At 60.6% G+C, this 19,770-nt stretch overlaps 3 protein-coding genes across 5 annotated transcripts in view; all 3 read left to right on the forward strand.

Annotated features, from left to right (window-relative positions):
• Positions 1–8,944, forward strand: part of FLNC (filamin C) — a 30,360-nt gene extending 21,416 nt beyond the window's left edge. Inside the window, 13 exon segments of the mRNA XM_048302021.1 lie at positions 430–591; positions 914–1,117; positions 1,795–1,947; positions 2,048–2,170; positions 2,924–3,184; positions 4,571–4,840; positions 5,252–5,389; positions 5,650–5,765; positions 6,368–6,497; positions 6,899–7,075; positions 7,333–7,551; positions 8,175–8,384; positions 8,700–8,944. Coding sequence (XP_048157978.1) covers positions 430–591; positions 914–1,117; positions 1,795–1,947; positions 2,048–2,170; positions 2,924–3,184; positions 4,571–4,840; positions 5,252–5,389; positions 5,650–5,765; positions 6,368–6,497; positions 6,899–7,075; positions 7,333–7,551; positions 8,175–8,384; positions 8,700–8,887 — 2,351 coding nt within the window. The 3' untranslated portion in view covers positions 8,888–8,944.
• A 607-nt stretch (positions 8,945–9,551) lies between these two features.
• Positions 9,552–11,002, forward strand: ATP6V1F (ATPase H+ transporting V1 subunit F). Its single transcript, XM_048302185.1, has 2 exons — positions 9,552–9,875; positions 10,236–11,002. Exons 1-2 carry the CDS (start codon positions 9,718–9,720, stop codon positions 10,435–10,437), a joined length of 360 nt encoding a protein of 119 aa, XP_048158142.1. The 5' UTR covers positions 9,552–9,717; the 3' UTR covers positions 10,438–11,002.
• Positions 11,003–14,722: 3,720 nt separating this feature from the next.
• Positions 14,723–19,187, forward strand: LOC125325384 (acrosin-like). 3 transcript variants are annotated; one of them, XM_048302368.1, is made up of 6 exons: positions 14,723–15,293; positions 15,872–15,935; positions 16,900–17,142; positions 17,338–17,597; positions 18,028–18,173; positions 18,618–19,187. In XM_048302368.1, the coding sequence occupies exons 3-6, from the start codon at positions 16,922–16,924 to the stop codon at positions 19,011–19,013; spliced, it is 1,023 nt and encodes a 340-aa protein (XP_048158325.1). In that variant the 5' UTR covers positions 14,723–15,293; positions 15,872–15,935; positions 16,900–16,921; the 3' UTR covers positions 19,014–19,187. The 3 variants fall into 3 exon arrangements, with proteins under 3 accessions (XP_048158325.1, XP_048158324.1, XP_048158323.1); XM_048302367.1 differs by lacking the exon at positions 15,872–15,935; XM_048302366.1 differs by lacking the exons at positions 14,723–15,293; positions 15,872–15,935 and adding an exon at positions 16,351–16,719.
• The last annotated feature ends 583 nt before the right edge of the window (positions 19,188–19,770 follow it).

Raw genomic sequence — 19,770 nt, forward strand, 5'->3', positions numbered from 1 at the left:
GAGACACCTATGGAGTCATGGCCATGAGGGCATCTGTGTGGCTGTGGGGGCACCTGTGGGGTAGTGGGCACACTTGCCCCATGGCCATTGGGACAATTGTGGTGTCTCTTGTCCATCCCTGGCCACCAGGATTCCCCCTCCCATGGCCTTGGGGAAACTGAAGCCTTGGAGACCCCAGCCCATGACCATGGGGACATCATGGAGCTTTGAGGACCCCATCACAAGGCCCTGTAGACCTTGTGAGGACCCTATCCTTGGCCTTGAGGGCCCTATTCACACATCTTTGGGTGACCCCTCATTCTGGGGACCCTCTCCATAAGCCATTGGGACCTTGTAGGGCTTTGGGTATATCATTCCATCACCATTGGGACCCTATTCCATCCCGTCCTCCACCTTGGGTTGATGTCCCTGCTGATGGCATCTCTGCAGGGGATGACTCCATGCGCACGTCCCAGCTCAATGTGGGCACCTCGACTGACGTGTCACTGAAGATCGCAGAGACAGACCTGAGCCTGTTGGCAGCTACCATCCGTGCACCCTCGGGCAACGAGGAGCCGTGCCTGCTCAAGCGGCTGCCAAACCGCCACATTGGTGTGTAGGGACACGGGGACACTGGGGGGACACGGGCACATGCAGATGTGGGCACAGGAAAACTGGGACATGGGCACATGAGAGGAGGATGTGGGACTTGGGGACTTGCTGGGACAGGGATCAGTGGGGCTACGGGGTCACAGGGATGGGCCTTGTGGCATTGGGTCAGTAGGGGGTTGGTGGCCATGGTCAGGGGACTTAGATGGTGACCAGCAGCTGATGGAGGTGGCCAGGGGCTGGTGGCAATGGGTAGGGGATGGGGATGGTGCATGGGTGGTGGCCAAGGCTGGTGGTGGTGTGTGACCACTGTGTTCCCCCCCAGGCATCTCATTCACACCCAAGGAGGTGGGCGAGCATGTGGTGAGCGTGCGGAAGAGTGGGCAGCACGTCACCAACAGCCCCTTCAAGATCCTGGTGGGACAGTCAGAGATTGGTGATGCCGGCCGGGTCAAGGTGTGGGGCCAGGGGCTGCTGGAGGGCCACACCTTCGAGGTGGCCGAGTTCATCGTGGACACACGCAGCGCTGGTGAGGCCACGGTGGGGGATAACTGTGGGGGAGGTGGTAGCCATGGCTAAGGGCAGGATGGGATGATGGCCATGACCATGTGTTGGTTGTGGTCACCCAAGGATGAGGTGGAGGCCATGGTTATGGCTGTGGTTTGCTATGGCCACATGCGTTGGTGGCCAAGGCTGTATGTTGCCAGGAAGGGATGGTGGCTATGGTCATGGCCAAGGCAGGACGGTCACTGTGGCTGGGGTTGGTGGCTGTGGTGGTGGTGTGGCCATAGCCAGGATGATTTGAGGGCCATGGCCATGCCACAGCTGTGGCCAGCACAGGATGAGGTGGTCGCTATGGTGTGACCTTCATGTGAATGGGATGGTGACCATGGTGGTGGCATGGCCAATGCCCATGTGAGAGGTGGTTAAGGCCATACCATGGCTGTGGCCAACACAGGATGGGGTGATGGCCATGATTATGGCCATGGTATGACCATGGCCAGGCCAGAGTGGTAGCTGTGGCCATGGTGCCACTGAGAGGGGGATGCTGTGGTGACCATGGCGTGGCCATGGCCAGGATGGGGGTGATGACTGCGATTGGGTGGTGACCATGGCCACTTTGGGCTGGTGGCCTTGGTGTGACCATGGACAGGACAGGGACAGCCTCCATGGGACACCTCTGAACATATCCCCATGGCCACCCAGGTTACGGCGGACTGGGCCTGTCTATTGAGGGCCCCAGCAAGGTGGACATTAACTGTGAGGACATGGAGGATGGCACCTGCAAGGTCACCTACTGCCCCACCGAGCCTGGCAACTACATCATCAACATCAAGTTTGCTGACAAACATGTCCCAGGTGGGACTGGGGGAAACATGGTGGGGCAGAGGGTTGTGGTGGGGAGAGGTGCTAGGACCCCCAGGGGGTGACAGGTCCCTGAGGTAACCATCTCCCACAGGGAGCCCCTTCACCGTGAAGGTGACGGGCGAGGGGCGGATAAAGGAGAGCATTACGCGCCGGCGGCAGGCACCCTCCATCGCCACTGTTGGCAGCACCTGCGACCTCAACCTCAAGATCCCAGGTAGGGTTGGCCTTCTTCCTCCTCCTCCTCCTCCTGCTCCTGGTCCTTCTCCTCCTCTTTTCCTCTTCTTCCTATTCCTTCTCCTTCATCTTTCATTCTCCATCATCCTCCATCATCCTCCTCTTCTTCCCCTTCCTCCATTCTAATCCTCTTCCTCCTCCTGCTTTGTGGGCCATGGGGATGGAGATGCATCTCAGCCACTCCAGCTCTGATTTCTCCTTCCTTCTTTCTTCTCTCCCCTCCATGCATCTGTGTCCATGTCTGTGTCCCTCTGTGTGTCTGCGCTTGCGTCCATGCATCCCTCTGTGCATGCCACCACCCACCGATGTCTCCATCCACACCTCTGTCCATGTGTCCATTCATATGTCTGTCCGTGTGTCCATCCCTGGCTTCATCCACCCTTGGCTTCATCCATTCCTGCAACTATCCCTACATCCATCCCTGTGTCCACCCCTCCTTGCACCATCCTCTACTTCCAACCTTGTGACCACCCATGTCTCCACCCATCATGATTCCATCATCCCTGTGCCCATCCTTGTCTCCATCCCTCCATGTCTCCACCCATCCACGTCTCCTCCCATCACTATGTCCATCTCTGTGTCCATTCATCCCCATGTCCATCCATGTCCTCCTGTGTCCCCATCACCCCTCTGTGCACCCTTCTGTTCCCCCACCTGTGCCCACATCCTGTTGTCCCCATGTGTCCCCACGTGTCCCCGCTGTCCCTCTGTGTCCCCACTGGGTGTTCCCCAGGGAACTGGTTCCAGATGGTGTCGGCGCAGGAGCGGCTGACGCGCACGTTCACGCGCAGCAGCCACACGTACACGCGCACGGAGCGTACTGAGATCAGCAAGACGCGTGGCGGCGAGACCACGCGCGAGGTGCACGTGGAGGAATCGACCCGTGTGGGCGGCGCCTTCCCCCGCGCCCCCCCGGAGCCCTTCGGTGCCTTCGGGGCCTTTGGGACCCGCGAGGGCATTGGCGCCTTCACAGCCCCTGCACGCGCACACGAGGGTGCGTCCTGCACCGGGGGGTCCTACTGTGCATGGGGGTGTGCAGCAAAGTGGGATTGCACAGGAGCGGGGTGTGCATGAGGGGCAAGTGTGCATGAGGGCTGGGTGTGCAGGGCACTGGGCTTGCACGAGGGCTGGGTGGGCATGAGGGGAGCGTGAGTGCAGGGAAGTGTGTTTGAAAAAGGACTGGGTGCATGGGAGCACAAATGTGTGTTTGCACAGAGCTGTGCTTGCACAAGGGCTGGCTGTGCACGAGGCCTGGGGGTGTGTGGGCAGGGCCCTGTGCTGGCACAAGGGCTGGGTGTGCAGGGAAGTGGGCTTGCATGAGAGCTGGGCACACTTGCCGTGGGAGTGCTCTTGGATAGGGCTGCGTGTGCTCACACAAGGGCGCACCTGCGTGTGCCCAGGACACACCTGGGACAGACTCCCTGGCACACGCGTTGGGGCTGCTGTGCCCTTCACACGGGGATGTGTGCGGAGGTGGGGGGCAATGCTGGCTCTTTGCACAAACAGGTGCACACCTGCTCACGGGGTGTGTGGGCTCATGGAGAGTGCACGCCTGCCCAGAGGGCTGTGGGTGCCCTTGGCATGAGTGTGCAGTCTCACAAGGGTGTGTGCACATGTGTGTGTGAATGCATGCGTGTGCATGCTGGCAAGTGCACGTCCTGTGCATGCTCGCAGGGCGGGGTGCACCCAGCGGGGTTGCACGTGGGCTCTGGTGGGTGTTGGGGTGTCAGGGCACACTGGGGGCAGGGTGGTGGGATGACAGTGACAGGGTGCCCTGGTGGTGGGCTGACAGGGTGACAGAGTGATGGGGTAGCAGGGTGACGACGGTGCTAGTGTGCCTGGGAGTCCTTGGGATGATGGTGAGAAGGTGATGGGGCAATGGGGTGCCCCAGTGCCCTGGTATCAGAGTGATAGGATGCTGGGGTGATAGGATGCAGGGGTGCTGTGGTTCCAGGGTGATGGCTTGCTGGAGTGACAGGGTGCCACTGTGACAGCATGACAGGCTGCCCCAGTGACAGGTGCTGGGGTACCATAGTGACATGGTAATAAAGAAATGGGGTGCTGAGGGGCCAGGGTGCCCTGGTGCTGGGGTACCAGGGTTACAGGATGATGGAGTGATGTGGTGACAAGGTGCCCTGGTGACAGGATGACAGTGTGCCATATAGTGATGGGGTGCTGGGGTGCCACAGTGGCGCAGTGGTGGGGTTACAATGGGGTGATGTTGGGGTGTCCAGGTGCCTGCAGGGTGACATGGTGTGTGCCTGCAGCTGAGGTTGTGGTGGTGCAGGAACTGGGATGCCATAGTGATACGGTGTTGGGGTGACACTGGGGTGTCGATGGGGTGTTGGGGTGCCCACGGTGACGTGGTGTGTGCCTGCAGGCGAGGCTTCAGCGCAGGAGCTGTCGGCGCAGGTGCTGAGCCCATCGGGGCAGCGGCGTGAGGCCGAGGTGGTGCCGGGGGGCGCGGGGGTGTACAGCGTGCGCTTCGTGCCCCAGGAGACAGGCGCCCACACTGTCAGTGTCAAGTTCCGGGGGCAGCATGTGCCCGGGAGCCCCTTCCAGTTCACCGTGGGGCCCCTGGGCGAGGGCGGTGCCCACAAGGTGCGTGCAGGGGGCACTGGCCTGCAGCGCGCTGTGGCTGGCACACCAGGTACGGGGTGGTCTGCCAGGCATGGGGGGTGATGGGGGCTCTGGGGGCGACTGGGGGGATGTGGGTGTGATGGGGATATGGGGGCAATGAGGGGTGGGTACTGTTGGGGGGGTGGGGGTGTATGAGGGTCTGGGTGCTATTGGGGGGTATGGGTGGCAATGGGGGTGTAGGTGCTATGTGTGTGTGGGGTGTTGGTGAAATTCAGGGTCTCTGGGTGCTGTGATGGGGGATTTGGGTAGAGTGGGGTGTGGGGGCAATGGGGGAGTGTTATGGGTGGTCTGGGTGCCATGAGTGGAATGTGGGTGCTACAGGGGGTGTGGGTGCCATGGGGAGGTGGGTGCAGGTCTATGCTGGGTGTCACCATCCTGGGGTGCCGTTGAGGGCCAGGGTGACCCCGGTGACCCCCCCCAGCTGAGTTCAGCATCTGGACACGTGAGGCGGGTGCCGGGGGACTCTCCATTGCCGTCGAGGGGCCCAGCAAGGCTGAGATCTCCTTTGAGGACCGCAAAGACGGCTCCTGTGGCGTCTCCTACCTGGTGCAGGAGCCAGGTGAGAGGGGGCTGCACCCCAACACTCCCAACGTCCCAACCACCCTAACATCCCCCAGGGTGCTTGGCCTGTGGTGGGGGCCACAGGACCCTCATGCGAGGAGGGACCCACATGCAAAGGTATCCTCAGTTAAGGGTGTCCCCAAGTGTGGCTGTCCCCATGAGTGGTGTCTCTGTGCATGGGAGGTCCCATGTGAGGGTGTTCTCATGTGAGTGTTCCCATGTGGGGGCTCCCCGCCTGACTATCCCCATGTCCCCCAGGTGACTACGAGGTGTCCATCAAGTTCAATGAGGAGCACATCCCTGACAGCCCCTTTGTTGTCCCTGTTGCCTCCCACTCCGATGATGCCCGACGCCTCACCGTCACCAGCCTGCAGGTACTGGGGACGCCCCCTGTGACACCCTGGGGCACCCCTGGGCTCACATATGCCCCCTGGGTCCCCAGGTCACTCTTGGGCCATTCTGGACCCCTATTGCACTCTTGGGACCCCCACTGTGTGCCACCTTTGGGTCTCCTGTGGCACCCTTGGACCCTCTGGGGCCACCTCTCCCTCCCTCACGTTATTCTTGGGGCTGCCTCTCTCCCTCATGTCACCCCCTAGACCACCTTTATGCCCCTCCATGCCAGCCTTGGGACCCTCTCTGGTGCCAACCTCCTGTCCCCCGTGTCACATTGTACCCCTGTGTCACCCTTGGGACCACTGTGTGGCCCCTTTGCCACCCTTGGGATCCCCTGGAGCCACCTCTCTCTCCCACATGTCACCATTGGTCCCCTCCCTGGTGCCACCCCTGTGTCCCTTGCGTTAATCCTGGGCCACCTTGCGTCCATGTGTCACCCTTGGGCCCCATGGTGCTCCCCCTGCCCCACTGCCCTCCCACTCCCTCATGTCCCCCCATTCTCTGGGGCAAACCAGCTGGCCTCATTCATGATGTCCCCCTGTCCCCCCATGTCCCTGATGCCACCATGGTGTCCCTGCAGGAGACAGTGGCAGTGAACCAGCCAGCGTCCTTTGCGGTGCAGCTGAATGGGGCGCGTGGCGTCATCGACGCCAAAGTGCACACGCCTGCAGGGGTGGTGGAGGAGTGCTACGTGTCTGAGCTGGACAGCGGTGAGGGGACACTGCAGGGATACCATGGGGACACCAGGAGACCGGGTCTGCAGATGTGGGGCTGTGGGTGCAGGACACAGGACATGGGGACACGGGATGTGGGGACATGGGGCTTGAGAACATGGGGACATGGGGGATGGGGACAGAGTGCCATGATGGCATCCCCCAGACTAGTACCCGCTGGGGTTCTTGCATGGGGTGTGGGGACACGGGACATGGGGACACAGGACACAGGGATATGGAGACGTGTCTGTATCCCCCTGACTGGTATGTGCTGGGGTTCCTGCTGTGCAAGAACAGGGGTGTGGGGACATGGTGGTGTGGGGACATGGTGGTGTGGGGACATGGGAACACAGGGGCATGGGGACATGAGGACATGGTGACATGTCTGTGTTCCCCAGACCGGTATGCACTGGGGTTCCTGCCACGTGAGAACGGAGTCCACTCCATTGACCTGCGCTTCAACGGGCGCCATGTGCCTGGGAGCCCCTTCAACATCCGCGTGGGCGAGCAGAGCCAGGCCGGGGACCCTGGGCTCGTCACTGCCTTTGGGCCGGGCCTTGAGGGTGGCCGCACAGGTGACACTGCTGTGGATACAGGGACAGGGATACGGCTGTGGGAGGGGGGTGGGGACGGAGACACAGCCATGGTGGTGGCAGGACAGACATGGCCATGAAATGGTGATGGGGACAGGGCCATGATGGAGATGTGGCCAGGGTGGTGGCAGAGGGGATGTGGCCATGGGAGTTGCCATGATGGGAACGTAGCGATGGGTGGTGACCACAACGGTGTCCTGGTGTCCCCCCATGATGCCATCCCCATGTCTGTGTTCCAGGGGTGCCCTCAGAGTTCCTGGTGCAGACAGCCAACGCAGGGGCAGGAGCACTGGCCGTCACCATCGATGGACCCTCCAAAGTGGAGCTGGACTGTACTGAGGTCCCTGAGGGCCACCGTGTCACCTACACCCCAATGGCCCCTGGCAACTACCTCATCTCCATCAAGTATGGGGGTCCCCACCACATTGTGGGGAGCCCCTTCAAGGCCAAGGTCACTGGTATGAATGAGGGGGGACATGGGGATGGGAAGGGACACAGGTTTGGGGAGGCACATGGGGACAGGCAGGAACATGGGAACTAGGGCGGACACGGGACTTGTGGGGGACGTGGGGATACCGGGGTCCCCACTGCATCATGGGCAGCCCCCTCAAGGCCAAGGTCACTGGTACAAATTGGGTGGGGGTAGACATGGGGATGGGGAGCATGGATAAGGGAGATGGGGGGAGGAGAATATTCAGGTCCCCAGTGTGGAGTGACAAGGGGTCAATGATGGGCATGATGGAAGGCTGCAGGAGGGCCACCCTGGAGGACCCCCAGGGTGACATGAAGGGGGGAGTTCCCAGGGGGGTGACAGTGGGTCCTGGGGGTGACGTGGTGTAGGAGCCCTGACACTTTATTGTGCCATAAATCGAGTCTCCTGATGGGAGAGAATTTGCTGAAGGTCCTTGCAAGGAGTTTAAAAGATAAAGCGAGATGTCTTCTGTAGTTTCAGGATGACATGGTGGGGGTCCCGGGAGGAGGGGGGGTTGTCCCTGGAAGATGTCCTCATGTGCCCCCAGCATGGTGTGATGGGGGGTGTCACCATGGTGGGGGCTGACGGTGTCCCCCCTGTACTCCCCAGGCCCACGGCTGTCGGGGGGACACAGTCTGCACGAGACCTCAACAGTGCTGGTAGAGCCGGTGGTGAGGGGGGGGTCACGGGGCCCCCCCGCCTTTGGGGGGGTCACCAAGGCCCCATCGGACGCCAGTCAGGTGGTGGCCCGGGGGCCAGGGCTGGCAACTGCCCGCCTGGGCCACAAGAATCACTTCACCGTGGACTGCAGCAAGGCCGGTGAGGGACGCTGGGGGTCCTGGGGGGTTGGGGTGGCTGGGAGGGGGGAGGGCATATGGGGGCTCAGCAGCGCAGTCCAGGGGCTCCTAGGGGAGTGCTGTGAGGGCTTGGATGGGAGGTGGTGGGTCTGTGGGGTGTTCAGCGAATTCTGGGGGATCTTGAGAAGGGATGGGGTGGGTTAAAGTGGGGCCTGGGCATCCTGGGAGGGGATGGGGTGGGTAAGAGGGGGAGTGCGGTGAAGGGTCTGGGATGCAGGGGGGGAAGCTTGGGGTGACCCTGGGGTCTCAAGCTCACCCTGCCCCTGTCCCCCGCTAGGCACAAACATGCTGCTGGTGGGGGTGCACGGCCCCAAGGCCCCGTGCGAGGAGGTGCACGTGAAGCACGAGGGGAACCGCGTGTACACGGTGACCTACAGCGTGCGGGAGCGTGGGGAGTACGTGCTGCTGCTGCGCTGGGGTGACCGCGATGTCCCGGGGAGCCCCTTCCGTGTCACTGCGGCCTGAGACCCCCCAGGGATCTCAGGGGGTCCCAGGCCTGTCAATAAAGCACTGGGAGAGGAAGAGTGGTCCGAGTGATGACATGGGGCACAACACGGAGTGGGGCTGGGAGGGTGCCAGGGTCCTAGGGGACTCTGGGGAAGGACACCAGATCTAGGGGTGTCCTGAGCAGGACATCAGAGTTCTGCGGTGTCCAGAACAGCACAGAAGGGTTTGGGGGCGGTCCTGGGGGTCCGGGGCAGGATGATGGGGCCCGGGGGGCTCCAGAGCAGGACATCGTGGTACTGGGGGGGTGGGGGGGTGGGGTTCTGGGGGCTCCAGGGTGGGATCATGAGGTCCTGGTGTGAGATGGTGGGGTCTGGAATAGAACAGTGGAGGTGGCCTGGGAAGGTCTGAGGCAGAATGACCGACTCCTGAGGGGGCCCTAGGGGGGTTCCATGGCAGAGCAGCGGTATCCTGGGGGGCGGGGAGGCTCGGGGGGTCCCGGCAGCGCGGTCCGGGCTGCCCTGCGGGGCCCGCGCCGTCCGGTAGGGGGCGGTGTGCAGGGGAGCGCCCCGCGTCCCCGCAAGGACACGGCGCGCTGCGCATGCGCGCGGCCAGGCCGCGGGGCGGGGCCGGCGGGACCGCGAGGGGGGCGTGGCCACGGCGGGGGCGGGGAGGCGTGGGGGCGGGGCGGCGGCGGCGGAACCCGGAAGTGGCGGCGGGTCCCGGTCGTTCCCGATCGATCCCGATCCCGACAGCCGCTCCCGGCGGCGCATCCGGATCCCGCCGGGTCCCCGCAGCGGCTTTCGGAGCGTCCTGATCCCGGCGGATTCCGTTCTCAGCGGGCCCCGGGCATGGCGGGCCGCGGGAAGCTGATCGCGGTGATGGGCGACGAGGACACGGTGACCGGGTTTCTGCTGGGCGGCATCGGGGAGCTGGACAAGCACCGGCGGCCCAACTTCCTGGTGGTGGAGAAGGAAACAAGCCTGGCCGAGATCGAGGAGACCTTCCGGTGTGCGGGGGGAACGGGGCCGGGGGGGCACGGGGCGGTCTGAGGAGGGCTCTGGGAGTGTCTCAGAAGTGTCAGGGGGATCAACAAGGTTTGGGGGGTGTCTGAGGGGTCCCTGTGTTAGTTTGTGAGTCCCTAGAGGGGTCTCTGAGGAGGATCCAGGTATATTTTGAGGCCTAGGGGGTCACAGAATTCCTGGAGGGGAAGGAGAGGGCTCTCAGGAGTCTCAGGTCAGAGTCCCAGGAGTGTTTAGGGGGATCAGGCGGCCCAAGGGGGGTCCCGAGGAACTTGTCCCACCTCGCTGGGGCGCCCGTGGTGCGCTCTCTGTGCCCCCCTCACTCTCCCTTTTTTCCCTGTTCCTAGGGGTTTCCTGGCGCGGGAGGACGTGGGGATGATCCTGATCTCGCAGGCCCTCGCGGAGCAGATCCGGCCAGCAGTCGCAGCCCATGCCCGGGCGCTGCCCGCAGTGCTCGAGATCCCCTCCAAGGACCACCCCTACGACCCGGCACGGGACTCAGTGCTGCGCCGTGCCCGGGGGCTCTTCGCACCTGATGAGCTGCGATAGAGCCCCCCAGGACTCCCCAACCCCTCCCGAGACACCCCCAAATCTCTCTCGGACCCCCTCTAAGCTCCCCCCAAACAGTTCCCCTGATACCCCCCAGTATGTGCAAACCCCCACGGCACCCCCAGACTGTCCCCTCCATCCTGCGCCCGTGGCCTCTTTGTACCCAGCCACGGGTGATGGGCACTCCCAAACAGTCCCTGGTACCTTCCCAGCACCCCCAAACAGTCCCCCACCACTCCCCCAACTTCTTCACACTTGACAATCTGTGATAGCTGTCCCTGGTACCCCCAAACACCCCCTGGCACCCCACGGGGTCACAAGCCTGGCCTGGGGGTCTCCACCCGGGGGTCCCCAGCCCACGTGGGGTAGTTGTGCCCCATGCCTGGGGGTCCCCACCCCAAGGGGTCCCCAGCCCATTCCATGGTGCTGCTGGGAGGCCCCTGGGGTTCCCAGGGTGTCCTTCAGGTGCTGGGGGGCTGTGGTTGCCCCGTGGGTCTGAGGGTGACGGGAAACCTGGGGTGTCTCTGACGGTGCCTGGTGGGACCACGGGGGCCTTGTGGGTGACCTGTGACCATGTCTCAGCTGTGTCCCGTGATGGGGAAGTGCCACCACTGTATCCTGCTGAATCCTGTCAGATCCTGCCTGTAGGCGGGGAGGGACAGCTGGGGGGGGAGTAAAGGATCACCCCAAGGACACTGGGAGTTGTCGCCGTGACCTTGTCACCATTCCCCCAGTTCCTCCCCAGCCTCCTCAGCCCCAGCAGAATCCTGGGAGGAAGGTTGTTATTTATTGTACCCCCCGGTGCCCAATTGTCACTTGTGTCCCCCATGTGTCCCCCCCCACAGTGTCCCCAACATGTGCTGACACCACTCATTGTCTGCTCTGCTCTGTGGGCTGCTGTGAGGGATGGGGGCATGGGAGGGACAAGCTGTGGGGCACAGTGGGGACAGAAATGGAGGGGACTCAGGGATGTGGCGCAGGAACATGCTATGGGACATGGGGGGACAGAGACATGGAGGGCTTAGGGCACAGGAGCACCCTGAGACCCCCCCGTAACCCCCAACCTCAGGGGGGACAGCAGGGATGATCCCCTGCACCCACAGTGATCCCCAGGGCCTGAGGGGCATTGGTCTGAGAGCCTGGGGGCCCCATCCACCCAGCCCTGCCCCCATGTTTCTGTTCCCATCCCGCATGTCCCCATACCCCCTCCCGCCCCCTCAGCGGCCCATGCTGTGCCCCTGGGGACAGGGGTGATGCCTGGAGAGGTCCCTGAGGCTTGGGGGAGTTGAGGGGGAACTCACATCTCTGGGGGGCCTGGGTGGTGGCCATGCTGGGGACACACAATGGTGGGTGGGCAAGGGTGGACACAGGTGGACACGGACACAGGTGTCACACAACCAGGGGTATCACACACAGGCCACGCAGGTGTCTCACATACAGGTGTCACACGCATGTCACACACACACACACACACACACACACACACACACACATTTATCACACACAGAATCCCAGCTGGAGTGGAAGGGACCCTCTGGTGATGATCCAGCCCAGCCCCTGCCCAGGCAGGGTCACCTGAAGCAGGTGACACTTGCCCAGGTGGGTTGGGATGTCTCCATGGAGGGAGACCCCGCACCTTCCTCGGGCAGCTGTCTCAGGGCTTGGCCCTTCCGTGATGGAGGGAAGTTCTGCCTCATGCTGAGCTGGCAGTGGGAGTGTTGGAGTTCAGGGCATGGCTCCTCATCCTGTCACTGGGTACCAGGCTGGGTCTGGCACCATCCTCATACCCTGGGGAGATTTGTGGGGATTGGTGGGATCACCCTGCACATATTTGTATGGATTGGTGCAATCCCCTCAGGTGAGAGATTTGTGTGGACACGTGAGCAGCAGTCCAAAGCCCCATGTGGACTCAGGAGCTCTGGCAGCCAGTCAGGCACAGAGAGGGCATTGCCAGGAGCAGCATGGGAGATTAAAATGGCTCCGAGCAGTGCAAGTGACCCAAAGCATCGTGGCTGGGGCAGGCAAATAGGATGTGGAGCAGCAGCAGGACATGGCATGGCAGTTCAAGCAGGAGGGTGTGTAGGAGTGCACAGACACCCTCCTGGCTCCTGAGGTGAGCACACCTCGTGGGGGTTGTTTTTTTCTCTTGTCCAACTTGGTTAGACCCAGCAGTAGTTTACACACTGACAAAAGCCATTGCTGGCAAGAACACGCAGACCCAGACAGAGCTCCCCAGGAAACATGCAGCTGTCCAGGTCTCCGGCTGCAGGGAGTGTCTGAGCCTACTGTTACTACTGGAGGACAGTGGAAATGACACCTGTATGTGGTGTGAATGGGTGAAGGGTCTTAAAGAGAAGGTGGAGAGGCTGAGGAGTATCAGGGAATGCAAAGGAGAAATAGCCTGGTGGAGTTGCACCCTTCCATCCAGGAGAGAAATGCAGTGGATGGAAGCTCAGGAAGAGTCAGAGTGGCCCTGACCCTCTTCCCATCAGGCAAGAGGATACTTAAAAGCTGGGGAATGGAAACATGTCCCTGCTTGGGGAGGTAGAAGAACTGGCTTCCCTCGCCTTCCCAGGTGCCCTTACAGAACAGATACAAGGTCCTGTATTTTGAGGGTCAGGCAGGTGAGAGTGAAGAAGAAGGTCTACCTGGAGGGTATCCCAGATCAGTGCAGTCAATCAGATCACAACTACGGGTATTAAGAAAAAAAGAAGGGTAGTTGCAGTCGGTGACACTTCTGAGGGGAACTGAGGACCCTGTATGCCAACCAGACCCATCCCACAGGGGAGTCTCCTACCGCCCTGGGGGCCAGGCAAGGGATATTGCTGGGAGGCTCTCTGGACTAATTCAGCCCACCAATTGCTGCCCACTGCTCGTTGTCCTCATTGGCAGGGATGAGGTTGATGAGAAAAGTACCAGGGTAACAGAAAAGGACTTCAAGGCACTGGGTTGCCTGGTTGAAGGGACAAGAGCAGAGGTGGTGGTCTTGATTCCTTTGGTAGTAGGGATGAATGCCAAAATGATCAGGAAAACCCATGAGATGAAAAAGTGGCTTAAAGACTGGTGCCATTGGTGGAGTTTTGGGTTTTTTGGTCATGAGGTGGTTTGTATGGCACCAGGCTGGAGACAGATGGGGTTCACCTCTCTAGAAGAGGCAAAAGGGTTCCAGCCTGTGGCAGGGCTGATTGAGAGGGCTTTAAACTAGGTTTGAAGAGAGAAGGGGATGAGACCACGCTCACTAGAGATGAACCTGCGGGCAGCAGGCCAATGCTGGGGAGAAATCGATAGCCTAGCTGAAGTGCATCTACACCAATGCAGCAGTGTGGGCAACATACAGGAGGAGCTGGAGGCCATCGTGCAGCAGCAAAGCTCTGACATAGTTGCCGTCACAGGCGAGGAAGGAGAGGTGGTGTGATGACTCTGTATGTTAGGGAGTGTTTTGACTGTCTTGAGCTTTGTGGCAGTGACGATAAGTTCGCTGGGTCATGGGTGAGAATCAAGGGGAAGGCAGGTAAGGCAGATACCCTTGCGGGAGTCTGTTCTAGACCGCCCAACCAGGATGAAGAGGCGGATGAATTATTTTCTAAAGTGCTGGCTGATATTTCATGGTTGCCAGCCCTTGTTCTTGTGGGAGCCTTTAACCTGCTGGATGTCTGCTGGAAACAACATGGTGGAGAGGAGACAGTCTGAGAGGTTCCTGGAATGTGTGGAAGAGAACTTCGGATGCGGTAGGTGAGCAGCTGACCAAGGCAGGGGGGCCCGCTGGACCTGCTGTTTGCAGACTGAGAAGGGCTGCTGGAACATGTGGTGGTCAGGGCCATCTTGGGCACAGTGACCATGAAATGAAGGAGTTCTCAATCCTTGGTGAAGTAAGAAGGTGTGTCAACAAAACCTCTACCCTGGACTTTCAGAGGGCGAATTTCAGCCTATTTGGGACACTGATTTAGAAAGTGCCTTGGGAAGCAGCCCTTAAAAACAAAGGGTCCCAGGAAAGCTGGGCATACATTAAGAAAGAAACCTTGAAGGTGCAGGAGCAGCCTGTGACGAAAAATGAATGGGTTGGGAAGTGATTGTCCCCCTGAACTTGGCATTGGTGAGGCCACACCTCAAGTCCTGTGCCCAGTTCTCAGCCCCTCAGTTCAAGAAGGACATTGAGCGGCTGGAGTGTGTCCAGAGAAGGGCAGTGTAGCTGGGGAAGGGTCTAGAGGGTGAATCCTATGAGGAGCAGCCGAGGGAGCTGGAGAGGCTCAGCCTGGAGAAAAGGAGGCTCGGGGGGGACCTTCTCACTCTCCAGAACTCCCTGACAGGAGGGTGGAGCCAGGTGAGGGTCAGCCTCCCAGGGAACAAGGGACATGACAAGAGGGAAGGAACAGCCTCAAGTTATGCCACAAGAGGTTCAGGTTCGACATGAAGAAAAATTTCTTCATGAAAAGGGTGGTAAGCCATTGGAAGGGGCTGCCCCATGGAGTCCCAGTCTCTGGAGGTGTCCAAGACTGAACGTGGCACTCAGTGCTCTGGTCTGGTTGACAGGGTGGAGACCAGGCATAGGGTGGACTCAATGGTCTAGGAGGGCTTCTCCAATGTAATTGATTCTGTGGTTCTGTGTGATTCTGTGTTTGAGATATTTGTATGGATTGATGGTATCCCCTCAGAGATTTCTGTAGATTGAAGGGATATTTGTGTGGATTGATGGAATCCTTTCTCAGCCTTCTCCAGACTAACCAGGCCCAGCTCCTGCAGTCCTCATCACCGACATGCTCCAGACCCTGAATCATCTTTGTGGCCTCCTTGACCCTCTCCAGCAGCTCCTTGTCTTTCCTGAGTTGTGGAGCCCAGGACTGAACACAACAGTCCAGGTACGGCCTCCCTCACCTGGGCAGGACAGAGGGGCAGGATGAGCTCCCTGACATGCTGGCCACGCTCTGTCCAACACCCCTGTGATGTCCCACCCAAAAGGGAAGGGAGAACCTGGGATCACAGATGTGCAGGAAGAATTTAGTATCTTTGTTAATGACAAGGATGAAGGGGTGGAGGGCACCACCAGCAGGTTTGCAGGTGACACCAAGCTGAGTGGGGCAGGTCTCCCCCTGAGGGACCTGGATGGGCTCAAGTGGTGGCCCATGGGAACCTCATGAGGTTTGACAAGACCAAGTGCAGATGCTGCGTCTGGGGCAACCTTTGGAATCAATCCAGGCTGGGAATGAGCAGAGGGAGGAGCCCTGGGAGAAGGATTTGGGGGTGCTGGTGGGTGGGGGTCTGGACACGATCCTGCCCAGAACCCCTTTGTCCTGGGCTTATCCCATAGCATGGGCAGCAGGGGATTCTCTTGGACTGTGTTGTGTGAGGGAGGTCAGGTGTGCTGACCGCCTTCCATCCAGAGAGCTGCAACTGTATTTTCCCCTATAATTTCATACTGTTATCTTTTTACCCTCAGCCATCCTCCCACAAAATACTTCAAGAAATTACAGAGCAAAAAAATGAAACGTTCAATTATTAAGGTATTTAATCAAAGTCAGATGCCTTTCTGAAATGGATGTAAATAAACATATGTAAAAGGTGAATGTAGGTGAACTAGCAGAGCACCGCTGTTTTACAGCAAGGATCACAACATTTTAAATACTCATTCAGGGTGGGAAGAAGGGCATGACAGGCTGAGTTATGGCTGGTCAGCCTGGAGAACAGAAGATTCCAGGGAGACTTTGGTGCCCATTCCAGTACTTAAAGGGGGCTTAGAAAAAGGCTGGAAGGGTACTTTGGACGAGAGCATGTAGTGATAGGACACAGGAAAAATGGCCTTAAGCTGAAGGTGGGCAGGTTTAGATGAGGTGTTGGGAAGGAATTTCTGACTGGGAGGGTGGGGAGGCCCTGGCACAGGTTGCTCAGGGAAGCTGTGGCTGCCCCTGGATCCCTGCAAGTGTTCAAGGCCAGGCTGGACGGGGCTTGGAGCACCCTGGGATAGTGGAAGGTGTCCCTGCCCATGACAGGGATGGCACTAGGTGGTCGTTAAGAGTCCCTTCCACCCAGACCATTCCATGCCTCTATGACTCTGTGCTGCCCCTCCCTGCCATGGCCAGCACACAGAACCGGCCCCTCTGTGACAGCGGCCCTGGGCTGGGGCACTGTGAGCACCACGAAGCCTGTGGCCGCTGTGTCGGTGGCCGCACTGGAGGTGACACCGCAATCCTGGCCACTGCCACCTGCACTGGCACCGATGGCTCTGCTGGGGCTGCTCGTCCTGCTGGCCCTGGTTGGGCCCGTGGGCGGCACCTGGGATACCTGTAGGTGAGCGGCCCCAGGGGCTGGGAGGGAGCTCGAGGAACACTTGGGGGCTTCCCTGGCAGAACTGGGGGAGACAGATGCCCCTTGGGGTTCTCTGGCCCTGCTGCCCTCAGCACCGGGTGGGACCTTCAGCCTGAGCAGCAGCAGCCACCGAGCAGAACACTGATGGCTTTGTGCTTCCAGAGGGACCTGCGGGCTCCGGCCCATGGCATCTGACCACAGCTCTGGAGTTCTCGACTACGACTCTGTGGCTTCTGCTGATGGCACATCTGGTGCTGAGGGTGGCACCAGTGTCCAGCCAGGGGCCTGGCCTGGCATCGTCAGCATCCAGGCCACCTGGGAGAACGGCACGTGGCACATGTGTTCAGGTGTCCTCCTCAGCTCCCAGTGGGTCCTCACAGTTGCACACTGCTTCGCCAGGGGCGGGTAAGGAGGAGCAGGGACAGAGATGTCCCCCGAGCATGGGCAGGTGGCCAGGTCACAGCACCACATGCCACTTCCATCCTGGCTCTTTCCTCTCTGCTTCTCTCTCTGCCTTGGGAAGCAGAAGGCCGGGAAATGCTGGGCTGCTGCAGCCTGTGGCTCTGCTCCCTGTCACCCCTCTCTCCATCTGCTCTCCAGAGGCGTCTCCACGTGGGAGGTGGTGATTGGGACCACAGACCTGACTCAGCCGGGCCCCGAGTCCAAGGTGCGCCACATCCAGAGGCTCCTGGTGCACCAGCACTACGTGGCTGCCACGGCGAGGAACGACATCGCCCTGGTGGAGCTGGACCAGCCCGTGGAGTGCAGCGACTACATCCAGCTGGGCTGTGTGCCCGACGCCTCGCTCAGGGTCTCCGAGCTGAAATCCTGCTACATCGCCGGCTGGGATTTTGCCAAAGGTGGGTTCCCAAACAAGATGTGTGCGCCGAGGGTGAGCTGGGCACCCTGGGAACATGGACTAGGCACCCCAGGGACATGGGCTGGCCACAGACAGGGTCCGGCTGCAGGACGTCAGCGGGGCCGGGGCTCGGAGCAGCCCGGGCTGGGGGAAAGAGTCCTCGCCCAAGGCGGGGCATGGAACAGGATGAGCTGTAAGGTTCCTTCCCACCTGAACAATTCCGTGACTCTGTGAAGCCTCTGGAGAGATGGGTCTGGCCCCTCCCCCAGAGCCAACAGCAGGGACACAGCTGGACATCGTCGCTCCACGGAGAAGGGGCAAAGCCAGTCCCAGAGAAGGGGCAGAGCCAGGCCCGGGGTAGGGATTCACCCCAGGCAGGGGAGAGGATGGGTACCGAGCTGCTGGGGGCTCATTCCCCTCTGTGCCCACAGCTCAGGGATCGGGCATGGTGCTGCAGGAGTCCAAGGTCCACCTCATGGACACGGAGCTCTGCAACAGCAGCCCATGGTATGCGGGGGCCGTTCATCTTGACAACCTGTGTGCAGGGTACCCCCAGGGCAGCATCGACACCTGCCAGGTAGGAACACAGCCCAAACACAGCCCAGCCTGTCCTGTGTCCACCCCACCCTTCCCCGCCCACGGGTCCGTGTCCCGGGGCTGTCCTTTCCCATCCTCCCGTCCCTGTCCAGTGTCCTGGGGCTGCCCTTCCCCATCTGCAGGTCTCTGTCCTATGTCCCCTTGTCCCCAAGGCCTGGTCCTGCCCACAAAGTCCATCCAGTGCCCCCAGCAGACCCAAAGCGAGGATGTGACCCTGGAACGTTTGTCCTCCGCACATCTGGGACCAATGTGCAGAGATGGGAGAGCCCCCAAGCTGCTCCCAGCCGAGGGCCTGGAGGCTCCGGCCCCTGAGCAGAGCCTTCCCGTGCCGGGAGTGCGGACCTGACAGGGGCTGGGAGAGAGGAGCCAGCCCTGGTGCTGGCAGCAGCCCCCCACAGCCCCTGAGCCCCCTCTCCTGCCGCAGGGGGACAGCGGGGGTCCCCTCGTCTGCAAGGACAACGAAGCCGACTACTTCTGGCTCGTGGGAATGAGCAGCTGGGGCAGAGGCTGTGAGAGAGCCCGGCACCCCGGGATCTACACCTCCACTCAGCACTTCTACAACTGGATCCTGCTCCAGACGGGCCTGAGCCCAGCAGAAAGAGCCGGTCCAGCACCAGAGCCAGTCGTCACCTCGGCCCCTGAGCAGCGTCTGAAACCAGCACCAGAGGAAGACATCAGCTTGATCCCTGAGTACAGCCTGAGACCAGCGCTGACATCCTCAGGCACGTTAATGCCCATGGCATTCCCACACCAGATCCTGGTGCAATTCCGGAATCTGCTGCAGGAGTTCCTGCAGTTCCTGAAGGACAAAAAGGCTTGAGCAGCAGCGGGACGAGCAGGAGCCAGGGCTACAGTGGACCACGGCATTTCCTGCTGGGCCAAAGGTAGCCTTGGGGCCAGAAGCTTCTCTGTCCTGCCCATGCTGCTCCGCTGGGGCCACGCCGATGCTGACGTGACTGAGGTGTTGAAGTAAAGTTTCTGTGTTCACCATTAACCTTGTTTTCAGCCCTGCTCAGTGCACCCGCGGGCTCGGAGAGTCCCTGCTCTGTCTGTCCATCTGCTGTGCGCTTCACATTCATTCTTCAGCCTGCAGAGGGCTCTAGGGAAACCGCAGTGCCCCTTCCAGTGCCTGAAGCAGGTTATAATGGGGGAGAGCGGCTTTTTGCACGGGCGGGTCCTGACAGGACAAGGAGTGGTTTAAATCTAGAGGAGGGGAGATTTGGATGAGGTGTTGGGAAGGAGTTTTTACTCAGGGGGTGGTGAGGCCCTGGCACAGGTTGCCCAGAGAAGCTGTGGCTGCCCCTGGATCCCTGGAAGTGTCCAAGGCCAGGTTGGACGGGGCATGGAGCAACCTGGGACAGTGAAAGGTGTTCCTGCCCATGGCAGGGGGTTGGAATGAGATGGCCTTTAAGGTCCCTTTCAAACCAAACCTTTCCATGATTCCATGAATGTCTAAGAGTGTGTGTGTGTCCAGCTCCCTGGAATGCAGCATCTTGTGCGTGCACACACACACAGACAAGAGCCATGGCCAGCTCCAACAAGCTGGGACAGAACCAGCCCATGGGTGTGAGCCCACC

The sequence above is a fragment of the Corvus hawaiiensis genome, chromosome 4 (genome assembly GCF_020740725.1).
Source record: "Corvus hawaiiensis isolate bCorHaw1 chromosome 4, bCorHaw1.pri.cur, whole genome shotgun sequence".
In the NCBI taxonomy this organism is placed as follows: domain Eukaryota; kingdom Metazoa; phylum Chordata; class Aves; order Passeriformes; family Corvidae; genus Corvus; species Corvus hawaiiensis.